Source organism: Vicugna pacos, chromosome 27 (genome assembly GCF_048564905.1).
Source record: "Vicugna pacos chromosome 27, VicPac4, whole genome shotgun sequence".
NCBI classification, from domain to species: domain Eukaryota; kingdom Metazoa; phylum Chordata; class Mammalia; order Artiodactyla; family Camelidae; genus Vicugna; species Vicugna pacos.
Genome location: NC_133013.1, coordinates 27,386,419 through 27,399,553, shown reverse-complemented (window position 1 = coordinate 27,399,553; position 13,135 = coordinate 27,386,419). Strand labels below are relative to the sequence as shown.

The window sequence follows — 13,135 nt, the reverse complement described above, 5'->3', positions numbered from 1 at the left end:
GAGAGAAAGCTGACCTGGTGTGAGGCCCTATGTTAAAGACAACATCTAGCTCTGGAGGTGCCTCTAGAAAGAGAAAAGGTGGACGGAGGAGTCAGGGCAGACAGCCTGGAGGAGGTGAGCCCTACCAGGCTTTGGAGGATGGGAGAGATTGGGCAGATAGGGAGGAGGGGCAGGGCAGCTCAGATGGAGAGCAGCAGAGAAAAGACCCCCCAGGGGAAAGGCGTTCCTCCCGCTCCGCATCCCTTCTCAGCTCTCCCCCAGGACTGCACTCCTCCACCGTCAACCCCTTCCTCGAGGTCCTTCCCACACACTTGCCCAGAGGAAGTGCAGCCATGGAGCAGTCCTGGTGTCCACGTTCTCCCAGTATCTGCCAGGCTGCTGTGGGCTTCAAGGAAAATTCTATACCTGCCCAGACTGTCACCGTCGTTAACTTCAGCGGGGCCTCAGAGCTCCCTGCACCGTCCCTCCCTGAGCCCCTTGTCCCAAGGCGGCTACTTCAGACCTCACCTCACCCTCTCCAAGGCGTTCATCCCAGCCTCTGCCCACCCCCCCCCCCGGCTCCCTTCCACCTGCCTCCTCCCTCTCACCTTGGACCGGGCCAGCCCCTGTAGTGTCACCTCCTCTAATCCCGCCACAACCGCCAGGAGCACTAGCCTCCCCAGTTCAGAGATGGTGGGGCTGAAACAGAGAGGCAGAGTAACTTGTCCAAGCTCACACAGCCAGGAAGTTGTAAAACCAGGATCTGAACACAAGCCTGCCCGAAGCCCTGGGTTCTCTGAGTCCTTCCAGGCAACCCCTCTCCAGGCTAGAGCCGCCCCTCTACTTGTGTCCTGCACCCTACCTTGATTTACACCCCACTTCCAGCTTCACTCTCTCTCCCTGCCTCTTTCTTCTCTGTCTCTCATTGTAAAAGGAATTCCTGTTCTCAAATATTTTTCTGTAAATATCTCCCTTGACAGGAAAAAATAAATCTTTCCTGGTCACCCTTCCTACAAACCCCTTGGCCAGTCTCCTAGCCCAGTGCTCAGCCTCCAGGGCCTCCCTCCCAGCCAGGGTGGTCTGCTGTCCCCCTCCTTCCGAGCAGCTGGCTCCCAGGGCGGGAGGCTGCCGGGGGAGTGGGGGCGGAGATGTCCGCTGGGGCACCGGAGCTGTCGACAAGTCCAGAGGGAGAGGAAGGTGGGGAAGGGGTCCTCCAGAAGAAGAGGGAGAGGTGCTACTTGGGAAGGAGGGAACTGTCAGTCAAGTTCACGGGAGATGCCCTTGGCTTTGGAGGTCGGGTGCAGCCGGAGACCTTGCAGTGGAGGGCCCTGAGGGGCTGCTGGTCAGGAGACGGGTGAGGGCGAGGATGGGGGCAGAGGAGGCCAGGTGAGGGGCCTCAGCCCCGTGGCCTCGATCTTCTGAGGCCCCAGAAAGCGGATTACCCTGCAAAGCCCCTCAAGCTGACTTTCCAAATCCCCAATACTGCTTCCCTGTCACAGCGAGGGTTAACCCCACTTGCCCCACCCCCTCTGTCCCCACAACTCCGTGATCCTTCCGGAAGCTTCACACTGTCCGCCCTGAGCCCTCAGGCTCTCAAGCTGGGCCAGCTCCTGCCTGGGTGAGGTCTGCTGAGGAAGGGTGGTTCCCTCCAGACCAACATGGGGCTTTCTTCTCTGGCCTGGCGTGGGGTGTGAGTGGGGGTGAGGTGGGGGGAGCAGAAGAAAAGGCCGTTTACTGTGGATTGCTCTGGGCTTGTCTCAGTAACCCTGAGAAGTAATCATGGTAACAGATCCCGTCACTGGTCTCGCTCCTGCTGTGTGCCACGCACTGGACACAGAGAATCAGCTTAGCTTCCCCGGTTACAGCGCCACGCGGGAACTTCCCTCACCCCTTTGTGAGACGAGGGGACTGAGGCTCAGACAGGTTAAGTCACTTGCTCAGGGATGCAGGGCCAACTGTGAGGAAGCGGGGATTTGAACTTGGGTCTGTCTCAGCTCTGTTTGAGGCCTGGTGCCCGGTCCAGGGAGGGGCGGACACCTCTTTCCACCTCCTCCCCTCAGAACCATCACTGGGCTCAAGCTGGGAAGACCAGGTCTGGGGACAGCTGAGGGACCGGCCTGGCTAGGACGGTGAGACCAAGTCAGGGAACGGTGGGGAGGCCACCTGAGAGCCCGTAGTCAGACTCAGGGGCTGTGTCCTCACCGCCTCCAGTCCAAAAGAGACCCTCCACATGGGGCCCCAGCCGCCCTGCCTGCAGGCCAGCCTCAGACCGTGCATTGGACTCATTTCCATGTATGATGGGAGCTGCCTCTGTGCTGGGTGTCTGGGGGCTACTAGCTGTCCAAGAGTGCTCAGACCCTCAAATCCTGGGCCCTACGCGTCCCCTAATCAAGGGACTGAGTGAGAAGCACTGGGGTGGGGAACGGGAGCCACCCAGGCCCCACAGTGAGCACCCCGTGTGCAGAGCCACACATACACGGACACCCCCCCACCCCCCGCCAAGCCACACACTCGTCTCCAGACACATCCAGTCCTGGGGCAAGTGGAGTCCACATCTCCTTGATGATTTGAACAGCGTGAGAGCACAGGACAGGAGCCACCCGGGGACACCAGGCAGCCTGGGAGCTGGAGAGGGGCGGCCGGACTGACCGGCTCCGGGGGCACCTTGATAATGCTGCAGGTGTGGCCGGTTGATCCCCTGTGGAGACAGTAAAGATTAAGAGGATCATAAGCTGCGTCCAGCGCTGCCCTGGGAGAAATCTCCTCGAGCCAGAGCCGCTGCTGTGAGGGGAAGTTGGGGCCGCTCCTGAGTTCAGACAGAGGGGACAGGAAGCGGGAGCACAGAGAGGAGAGACAGACAGAGGGACACGTAGAGACAGGAGACAGAGAGCCAGAGGTACAGGGAGGGAGGCAGAGGCTGGGCCCCGCTCAGCCATCCTGAGGCCTCCCTCAGGCAGGAAGGCAGAGGCTGCCCTGGGACCGGCCGGGACTAGGCTGACAGCATCCATGAGCTCCAACATGGCTGCAGCTGTGCCGGCAGCTGTGGCTGCCTCCAGGAAGGAGTCTCCAGGCAGGTGGGGCCTGGGGGAGGAGCCAACAGGTATGGCTTTCCAGGAGGCAGGGTCTGTGTCCCTGGGGAGCAGATTACGGGCAGAGATTTGCAGGGACCATGAAAGGAGCCAGCGTGACTCAGGAGCAAGCCCCAAGGGCTGTGGGCAAGGGTGAGGGAACCTGCTGGCAAACCCGGAATCCTAGAAACAGGACAGCTGAGCGGATGGGGGAGGAAAGCAGAGACAAGTGACCTGGGGCTTGGGAGCAGAGGTCCCCAGTGATGGTGTCAAGAATGCTCTTGTGTGTAATGGAGCTGACGCCACAGTCAGAGAGGGCCTGGGGGGTGGGGAAGTGGCGGCGGAGAATGGGCTCTGGTGGAGGACTGGCCGTGGTGGTTGGGGGGGCGCCAGGAGAAGGGTCTGGGTGGTAAGGGAGACACTTCTCCGGATGGGAGGGACACGGGTGCCTGTAAATGCGGGTGGATGGGACCTGAGGATGGGAAGGGAAGGAGGGAGGAGGGCCCCTGAGGCAGTGCCCCCGGCCCAGCCTGGTCCTGCCCACCAGGCGCGGGGCCCTCGCTCCAGTGCCGCGTGTGTGGCGACAGCAGCAGCGGGAAGCACTATGGCATCTACGCTTGCAACGGCTGCAGCGGCTTCTTCAAGAGGAGCGTGCGGCGGAGGCTCATGTACAGGTGGCGGAGGGCGGGGCCCCGGCCCCCCGGGTCCCCGGGAGGGATGGGGGCGTTCAGGGAAGACGGGGCTGGGGCAGACGTGCCCCAAACCCATGGCCCAGGGCCCGGCCAGGACCCTGACGCCCTGGGGCTCCCCTTGGCCCGCAGGTGTCAGGTGGGGGCGGGAATGTGCCCGGTGGACAAGGCTCACCGCAACCAGTGCCAGGCCTGCCGGCTGAAGAAGTGCCTGCAGGCGGGCATGAACCAGGACGGTGAGTCGGGTGTCGACCCAGAGAGGTGCGGCCGAGGCGCTGGGGGTGCGTGGCCTGTAGGGGTCCTGACGCCTCCTGCCTCCCCAGCCGTGCAGAATGAGCGCCAGCCACGAAGCACCACCCAGGTCCGCCAGGACAGCATGGAGTCGGACCCAGAGCCGCGGCTGGACCCCCTGGGGTCTCCCCCAGTGCCGGCAGGGCCCAGCTCCCGGGGCCCCACGCCTGTGTCTGCAGCCAGAGCCCTGGGGCCCCGGGCCCTCACACCTCCAGGGCACCACCACTTCATGGCCAGCCTTATAACGGCGGAAACCTGCGCTAAGCTGGAGCCCGAGGATGGTAAGTGGGAGCTCCTGGACGACCCTTATCCCCACACCCGGGCCCCTGAGCGCCCCCTGCCGCCGGCCGCGGAGCCGGGGCCGATGCATAACCTCCTCCTCCAACAGCGGATGAGAATGTCGATGTCACCAGCAATGACCCCGAGTTCCCCTCGTCCCCACACTCCGCCTCCTCCCCCTGTGGCCTGGACAGCATCCACGAGACATCGGCTCGCCTGCTCTTCATGGCTGTCAAGTGGGCCAAGAACCTGCCGGTGTTCTCCAACCTGCCCTTCCGGGACCAGGTACACCCGCCAGAGGGCCCCCGAGAGTCCGCTGGGCTGGGGGCGGGGGCGGTTGGGGGTGTCCGTGCCTCGGAGTCTGTGGTGGTCAGGGGCACAAGTCTCAGGGATGTGGCTGTTGGGGATGCTCACGTCTCTGGGCAGTGGTGGTGATCGAGGTATGCACCTCGGGGACGATGTGGCCAGGCACACAGAGGGACCAGGGGTCTGAAGGCAATGCCTGCGGCCCCCTGGGTCTTCTTTCCTCCTAGACAAACCCTCAGGCCCTTCAGATGCTCCGTCCGTCACAGGGTGGTCTGCACACCCTAAACAGCACAGGTGATGACTCGGCTCCCTAGGAACACAAAAGCCTCTTACTTCGGGGCTTGAGTTTCACCCCAGCCTCCTCACCTCTAGGACACTCCCCCACCCTGGGCTTCTCGTGAGTAAGGGGACCTGCCATGAGAACTCCAGGAGAAGAGACGCGCTGAGGGGCTGAGCCCTTAGCCAGGGGCTTGGATGGAGCAGCTCAGAAGCTGTCTGCTGAGTGCACTCGACTTAGGACGCTGTTGGCGATGTCCCTGAGGCTGCCCAACTTCCCACGGCTCTGGGCTTTCCTAAATGTTCCCCCCGAGGCTCTGGATGGAGCCCTCAGAGTGTCTTGGTGCCTCGGCAGCTGGGCCAGATGGTGCCAAATCCCAGAGCTCTGAGTGCCTGGTGGATGTCAGGCAGAGGGCAGAGTGGTCTGGGCACCCAGGACTAGCCCTTCCTTTCCCAGGGCACCCGAGAAGGGGGTGGAGGTTCCAGGTGGAGCCAGGGAGCCGTGGATCAGCCATCACACTCCTCCCTCTCTGGGCACAGGTGATCCTGCTGGAAGAGGCGTGGAGTGAGCTCTTCCTCCTGGGGGCCATACAGTGGTCTCTGCCCCTGAACAGCTGCCCACTGCTGGTCCCGCCCGAGGCCTCTGCTGCTGGCAGCTCCCAGGGCCGCCTGGCGCTGGCCAGTGCAGAGACTCGAATCCTACAGGAGACCATCTCGCGGTTCCGGGCACTGGCGGTGGACCCCACGGAGTTCGCGTGCATGAAGGCCCTGGTCCTCTTCAAACCAGGTAGCTGCGTCCTCGCCCCAGTCTTGGAGGACAGGGGCTGGGGATAAGGAGGGGGAACTCTCGTGACTTCCCTGCACCTCTCGCTTTCCCCGCATCGCCCCACGCAGACCCAGACGCGTGCAGGCTCCTTCCTGGGGCAGCAGGGAGGGCTGCAGGGCAGGGCTCAGCCCTCCTGAGGCCCTGGCTGGCTGGGAGTGGGCAGAGGGGCCGGGGAGAGGCTCACTGCGGCCGCTTTTCCCCAGAAACGCGGGGCCTGAAGGACCCCGAGCACGTGGAGGCCTTGCAGGACCAGTCCCAGGTGATGCTGAGCCAGCACAGCAAGGCCCACCACCCCAGCCAGCCCGTGAGGTGAGCTGAGCGCACGCCCACCTGCCTGCCCGCCCCTCAGCTCCCCACCCGCTGCCCACCTCCGGCACTGCGTCCGGGCTGCCGAGCAGACGGCACAGGCGTCTCAGGTCAGCCAGCACACATCCAGCAGCTACCATGGGCCAGCACAGCGCCAGGCCCCATGGTGGGACCAAAACGTGTGTGAGGCAAGCCTGCTGCCTCCCGAGCCCACGCTGAAGGTGAGCGCCCCCCAGCCAGGAACTGAGGGCTGCATGTGTCCGGAGACAGAGCCCCCCCGGGAAAGAGGGTGCACAGCAGAGAGGAGAGGGGATTTGTGGAGGCAGGGCCGGACTTGGAGGAAGGACAGGATCTCAGAGAAGAGAAATCAGTGTTTACAGAGGGAGAGAGAGGCAGAGGCCAGTCTGCGTGTGTTCTCAGGACAGGAGCCCAGTCTGAAGGTGGAGCAGATTGCTGCCCGTGAGGCGGGGGGCACTGAGCCAGAACCGCACCCCGGCACCAGCCTGTTCAGGGCTTTGTAGGCCCGCCAAAGGCCATGTCTGGTGTGGCAGGCGGAGGGGAGCCGCTGCAGGCTTTGAGGAGGGTGTTGTACCCGGAGCTGGACTTCATGCAGACTGCTCTTTAGGAGCAGAAAGGCCATGACAGATGCGAGGGTCCCCGGGAGCTGACGTGGGTCAGACTTGGCTCTTGAGTGGATGTAAGGAACAAGGGACGAGTTCCTACTTGGGTGGAGAGGCACTTGCATAAGCCATGTGTGTGGACAGTAGGAGCCCGGCCCTGGCGGGGTTTGGAGGACGGTGGCAGCCGGCTGAGAGTGTGGCTGCAGGGAGGGCGCAGGCAGGGGCCCAGCTTGCCCCAGCGCCAGCAGGTCCAGTGGAGCCACAGCCAGATCGGACCACTTGGCCTCCAGGCACCTACCGGCTGTTTTGGACCATACTGCCTGCATTCTCCTGGGGCTCCCAGCAGTTCTGTCTGAAGAAACAAGCCCACACGGGCACCCTCGAATCCCCTGTCATTCTAGAAATGACCACAGGAAGAGGCAATTTCCCTTTAATAAGCGTCAAATTACACAAGGTCATATACATCCTTTGTGCGGAAAGGTTTCTGCTCTCGATGAGCGTGAGAACAGGGGTCCCCCAGGCGTGACCCAGCATCCTGAGAACGGTCACCACGGACCCGGACACCAGCGGCCCTTCTCCGCCAGGTTTCTGCTGGGACCAGTTCCCAGAGACGTCCGGGCACGCTGGTTTTGTGTCAAACCGCGAAATTCTGCTCACAATTTCCTGTGCGGCTCCGTGTAGCTGCTCCGTACCAACCACAGGCGGAGCTGACTGTTGAGAGAGTCACGCCGGGCTCTCAGGGCCAGCGCATTTCAGGTTTTAAAACCTGCAATGCCCAGGAAGAAATGCTATTCCTCTCGTAACCCGGTGACACGCAGGCACGGAAGCAAACAAAGTTCTACCCAAAAACACCTGCCCTTACTTTGTATAATTTACTCTGATACTTCTATTTCTAGTTTATTTTTTCAAAAGGCCAGTTCTGACCCACTTCCTGCAGTTTGAAAAACAGTTTCTCTACTTGACTTGATAGTTACTTCTTCCTGACGCTCCTTAGAGCAGAAACACAGCAAACGGGAAGGCGCAGGGAGGCGTGCACACGGGCTCAGAGCCACTCGCGAGAGGAGCAGCCACTGAGCTGTTCGGTGGCAAAACAAGTTCAGCGGATAATTGGAAGGCGGGGGAGGGCTTCCCAGATCCCTGTGCTGCCCCGCTTCGCGGCGGCCTCCTTGACGTGCGCGTGACCCCAGCCGTCGGCCCTCCCGTCCGAGCAAGGCCTCATGCCCCGCTCTGTCTCTTGGGGCTTCACCATCCACCTTCTCTGCACGGGGGGAGACTTGCCCTGGCAAATGGCTCTTATTTAAAACTACAATGACTATTTTCCTGGATGAGAATCTCGGCCGCAAAACTTACACTTCAATTTCAGGACATTTTCACTAATGGCTACTCTGTCATCCTAGGTGGCTTACAGAGAGGAATTTATATTCTCATTCAAATATATATGGCATTAATCATAAATAATTGTATTAATGATGTAATGTTAATTCTAATTATTACGTAAGATTGGTAATGATATACTCACATATATAACTAATATAGCTTCTCACGTAATAATAGAGCTTTACACATAATAACTAAGTAGCATTCACTGTTTTCATCACACTCCTTACCTAAACACTGGAGGGGGCGGCAGTGGGTCAGTGGCGGGGGAATGGGGTCTTTCCTTGAAATTGCTCCTTCCGCGCTTCCCCGCCCTGGGCGCCTGGCATCTCTCCTCTCCTCCCCCGCCGCCCCCCCCCCCGCCGCCCCCCCCCGCCGCCCCCCCCCCCCCGCCTGTCCTGGGCGGCCCCGCCCCCGGGACACGTGCTCGGGGGCTGACAGCCCAGTTGCCCCCGTCCCGTCTCCCGCTCAGGTTTGGGAAGTTGCTCCTGCTCCTGCCGTCTCTGAGGTTCGTCACGTCCGAGCGCGTTGAGCTCCTCTTTTTCCGCAAGACCATCGGGAACACGCCGATGGAGAAGCTCCTCTGTGATATGTTCAAAAACTAGTGGACGTGGAAGCGAAATGGGTGCGACCACTTGGGAAAAGTCTCCTGAAGCTAAGCGTTTGCCTGCCCTTCGACCCAGAGAGCCCAGTCGTAGGCGCGTGCGCCTGGCAGAAACGCCCGTCAGAGGATAGTGCACGCGTGTTCGTAGCAGCTTTTTTCCTAGTAGCCCAAACTGTACATTGCCCGTGGAATGGATTAGGAATTTGTGGCATATTCGTAAAACAGGAAACAGCAATAAAAAGGAATGAACCAGCAATACACGTGACAACGTGAATACATTCCACAGACATAAGTTCAAGAACAGGCAAGGCTAATGACGGTGGTCTAAGTGGGAATAGTGGGTTACCTCGGGTGGGGCGGGGGGTGGGGTGATCGGAAGGGGCCCCAGGGAGCCTTCAGGTGTGCTAGAAATGTTCTTTGTTTTGATCAGGGGGGTGGATTTGCAAATGTACTCATTCATAAAAGGGAACTGAGCCGTGCACTTACGATCTGTGCGCTTTACTGTATTATTACAACTCAATTTTTAAAAAAGGGGGAAAAAACAAGAACAGGAAAACAAATGTGGCCAAGGTTCTCCTTTTGAGGACACTGGAGCGGGGGAACACAGGGTCTTAAATTCCATCTGGTTTCCACTCCGGGCCAGAATCCAAGCCCAGCGAAGAATCTCTCAGAGGATTCAGCAACCCAGCTTCTCTCCAGATGGTGCCCCACCACCCCGAGGCTTCTCCCCCTCGTCTCCTCCTCATCCACCCTCGCCTCTGCACAGACAGAGGTGAGCACCACGCAGCTCCCCACGGGGCGGTCACAGGCACTTCGGGTGAAGGGGAACCTCCATCACGTCTTAATTCCTTGTGGAAGGGTGAAGCTCAGACAAACTCCATCCTTTTCAAAGACAGACCCAGAAGACCTAGAAAATAAAAATTTAGAAAGTTAACATATATCAGGCACTTTATATACCAGGCAGTGAGCTGAACTCTGAAGGTACGTTATTATTCAACTCTCAGATTAACTCTGGTGGAAGGACCAGTCATCCTTACTAGTAAATAAAAACCTGAGGCTTCGAGAGAACTCAGACCTCGGCATGACTCTAAACTCTGGCACTGCTTCCTCCCCATCCCCCTCTGCCCCTGGAATCAGCTGAACAATTCTGTTGCATTTTCTGTTTTCAAAGAAGAAATGCTTAATGCCAAGATATAATAAAGGTCACATGAGAAATCTGTGAAAATCTGGGGACTCCCTGGCCTTTAGCCTGTGTGTGAATTCTTCTAGTTAGCCAGAGATGTCCTGCCTCCATGGAGGAAGGATGGTTCTGAACACTCTGCTCTGGAAATGACAGTAGCGAGGCTGGTGCCCGGACAGGAGAGTATGGCAAATACCGCCCAGCCTGAGCCCTTCCCACTGAAGCCCTCAAACTACTCGATCTTCTAAAAGCATCAGACTTGCCTGGGTTGTTCGGGTCATTTAATGTCAATAACGCCATTACACTTTCCAGTTCCCTCTCAGAAGTTTTATCCATAAGGCTCAAAGGCCCACGTACAGAAAGCTTGAGCAAGGCAGGTTGGCAAGAGACATGGCTGCAGTAGGACCAGATGGGCCCTGAACGTTTTCCTTGCCGTCTTGCTTTTGGGAACGTGACACTGCAGAGGCCGCCCGCTCAAGTTCACAGGCTGCCGCCTGGGCCGTGAGCACGGCAGACTGACCTCGGGAAAGAGACTGGGGTCTCCAGCAAGAAATCTTGGGGAAATCAGAGGAGGTGCAAAGCTTGAATTATCTGCTGCTGACCTGGCGTCCATACCACCGCTCCCCCCGACCCCAAGCCCCCCCGAACGTCCTGTCTTCATTGCAGAGATGCCAGGAAGTACGTTTCCCAGCACCCCCTTCCCCCAGGGCTTGCTAGTGGAAGGCAGGCACTCACGTGCGATGTGCCAGGCAAATGAAGAGCCACCGTTTTCTGGAGGCAGCTACAGCCAGGTGTGTGGGAAGACCGAGGCGTCACAGCAGCTGTCTTGAGAACTGCAGTCACTTACAGGCAAGCTCTTGAGAACTTCAGAAATTTTGCTTCAGATCAGCTGGCCTCTCGGCCTCCGGTGGGCGTTTTCTCTGACGTGTTTCCCCAGTTCTTCCAATGTTTATGCTAAGCCCCTAATTCCTAAATTAAGTCCTTCTCACCTAAAATAAACTAAGTGGCTTTTGTTTTCCTAGTAACAGATCTCAGCTGATCCCAGGATTTATTCAACTTTTTGCTGTAAACTGGCCCCACTGCAATTCAGATGCGTAACAGCTCTCTGCCACCGCATTTGGGGCCCTTGCTAGGAAAGGGGTTGCTATGAACTCTTTTCTGCCCTCAGTGCCAAGCATGTCTTTGCTGTGAGGCACAGGGAGGCAGTCCCTGTGTGGGCCTTTCTTTGCAACTGCAGCCTGCAGATTCGTGAGCCACTTCTCCTCCTCCACCCTTAAAGGAATATTTAAAGGTAGGAAGGGCAGAAAGACTCAAAGATACCATGAAGCACCCATGCAGATCAGTAAATATAACCTGATCATGCAGCCCAGACACCGTGGATAACTAGTCTCCATCTGGTGGACACCACTGGTCTTCCTCGAAAAGATGCAAGCTCCGCGGGGGCAGGGGCTCTGTTCTGCTCACCGTAGACCCTGGCCACCCAGGAGGACAGGGCCTCTGGGGGCTCAGGCAGTGTCTGCTGAATGAGTGCATAAATGGCCACACAGAACAGGGAAGTGACATACTCCTCAGAATCCAAGATGCCTTAGAAGACTCAACAGATATTTTATGTGTCTTGCCCACGTCCGTGGTCAGGTCCGGGCTCTCAGACACCGTACCGCCGCCCAGCCTAGGGGAGGGAACCACCTTCACAAAGGCAGAGCTCTGGTCTGCAACTCCTTACACCTTCCTGCTCTTCTGCTCATAATCACAAAGGTTTGTTGTGGATTCAGTAATCACAGGGGTAACTTTTAAAAATGGCATTTCTAGGTCTTATTTAACCAGTGAAGGAAATCTTAAGAACCAATCCGCTATCCTTATCATTTTGTTGTAACATAAATTTAATGCAAAAAATGTAAGTATAAATTTAACGTAAAAAGAAATGGGAAAGATGATCTCAGAATTTTAAAAACTGAGTAACTTTGACATTAGGGAAAAATTCACGACACTGTTTCTCAGTTCCACCTGGGACCTGGTCTGGCACCGGGGGGCCCCGACCTCATTCAGTCCTCTCGTCCAGCATGCAAGTGGGGACCCCTCTGGTACATGAACCAAGGATCTAAAAGCAAGACAGGCCCATGTCGTGCCTTGGGAACCTCACATCAAACAGGTGTTTGATGCCGCAGATACAGGGAGCTGTTAAGAACACAAGACAGCTCAGCCGGCTCAAGGGGGAAGAGGGGATTTCCAAGGAGAACTGCCTTTTACATCGAGACCTGAAAGTCAGGAGTTACCCAGAGAAGCGAAGCTGGGGCAGAGAACACGCTCCAGACAGTGAGGGCCTGTGACTCGCCTGAAGTCAGGCAGCGAGCGGCACAACGGAAAGGGCCCGCGGGCCCTCTGGCGGCCGACACCACTACCTGTCTAGGGCCTTTCTGGTGAAGATCTGAAATGCAGATTTAGTGCCTTCCCTGCCCACCCACCTCGAAATCGATTAAATGAAGCCTTCACAGCTTAGCACCCATTACAGAAAACTCACAGCTTGAGTGTCACCTTCACCTTCATTCTGTTGAGCTCCAGTAGTTACCACCTCTGTGCTTTGTCAACCTGGGGCTCAGTGCTTTCCTTAAAACAAGAAACAAACAAACAAAAAACAAACCAAAAAACCCCAGTTTAACAAAAATCATCGCTGTTCCTTGGGCTCAGGCTGGAATGAGCTGGAGTGGGAAAGAAACAAGCCACACGCAGTGCTGCTCTGGAAGCTTCGTTCTTTAATGAGCCGCGGAGGGATGCGCTCGTCAGGCCGCTCCTGTGCAGCCGTACAGTGCGTACTTTGAGTGACACAAACTGCACTTCATACAAATGACGTCTCCCCCCTCAAAGAAAAAAAGCCAAAGGAAATTACAAAGTGCCTGCTGATCGCATCAGGAGTGTAGTCAGTTCTGTGGGTGAGACAAGCCGTTCTTCTTATAGAATTATTCTGTTAAACAGTAAAATGATATTATATTTCACAGGATATGTCCTCTTATAATACATAGTCTTTAAAAAATTTACACTCAGCATACTTATAAATTACTTTAAATCCATTAAAATAATATAATACTAATCTGTAGTCTACACCTTTCCCCGAGTAAATACAATTACTTGGTTCAAAAGGTGACCTAACAGGGTTGATAAATAGGCGTTAAGTATGGATGGACAGCAAAGTGACAGACCCCTTGGTGGGGCTTTTCTGGAAAGTTTCAACCAAGACAGACAGGACCTAATAGGTCCACCTCCACAATCATCACTTTGCCGTTTACACCAAATCCAGCGTGGGAGCAGTCCCAGAGAAAGTGGTTAACAGTCACCGAGG

At 57.3% G+C, this 13,135-nt stretch overlaps 1 protein-coding gene across 1 annotated transcript; it reads left to right on the top strand.

Annotated features, from left to right (window-relative positions):
- Positions 1-2,951: 2,951 nt before the first annotated feature.
- NR2E3 (nuclear receptor subfamily 2 group E member 3) lies at positions 2,952-8,877 on the top strand. Its single transcript, XM_006213752.3, has 8 exons — positions 2,952-3,079; positions 3,595-3,721; positions 3,869-3,972; positions 4,060-4,308; positions 4,416-4,591; positions 5,429-5,675; positions 5,918-6,023; positions 8,490-8,877. The coding sequence occupies exons 1-8, from the start codon at positions 2,986-2,988 to the stop codon at positions 8,620-8,622; spliced, it is 1,236 nt and encodes a 411-aa protein (XP_006213814.1). The 5' UTR covers positions 2,952-2,985; the 3' UTR covers positions 8,623-8,877.
- The last annotated feature ends 4,258 nt before the right edge of the window (positions 8,878-13,135 follow it).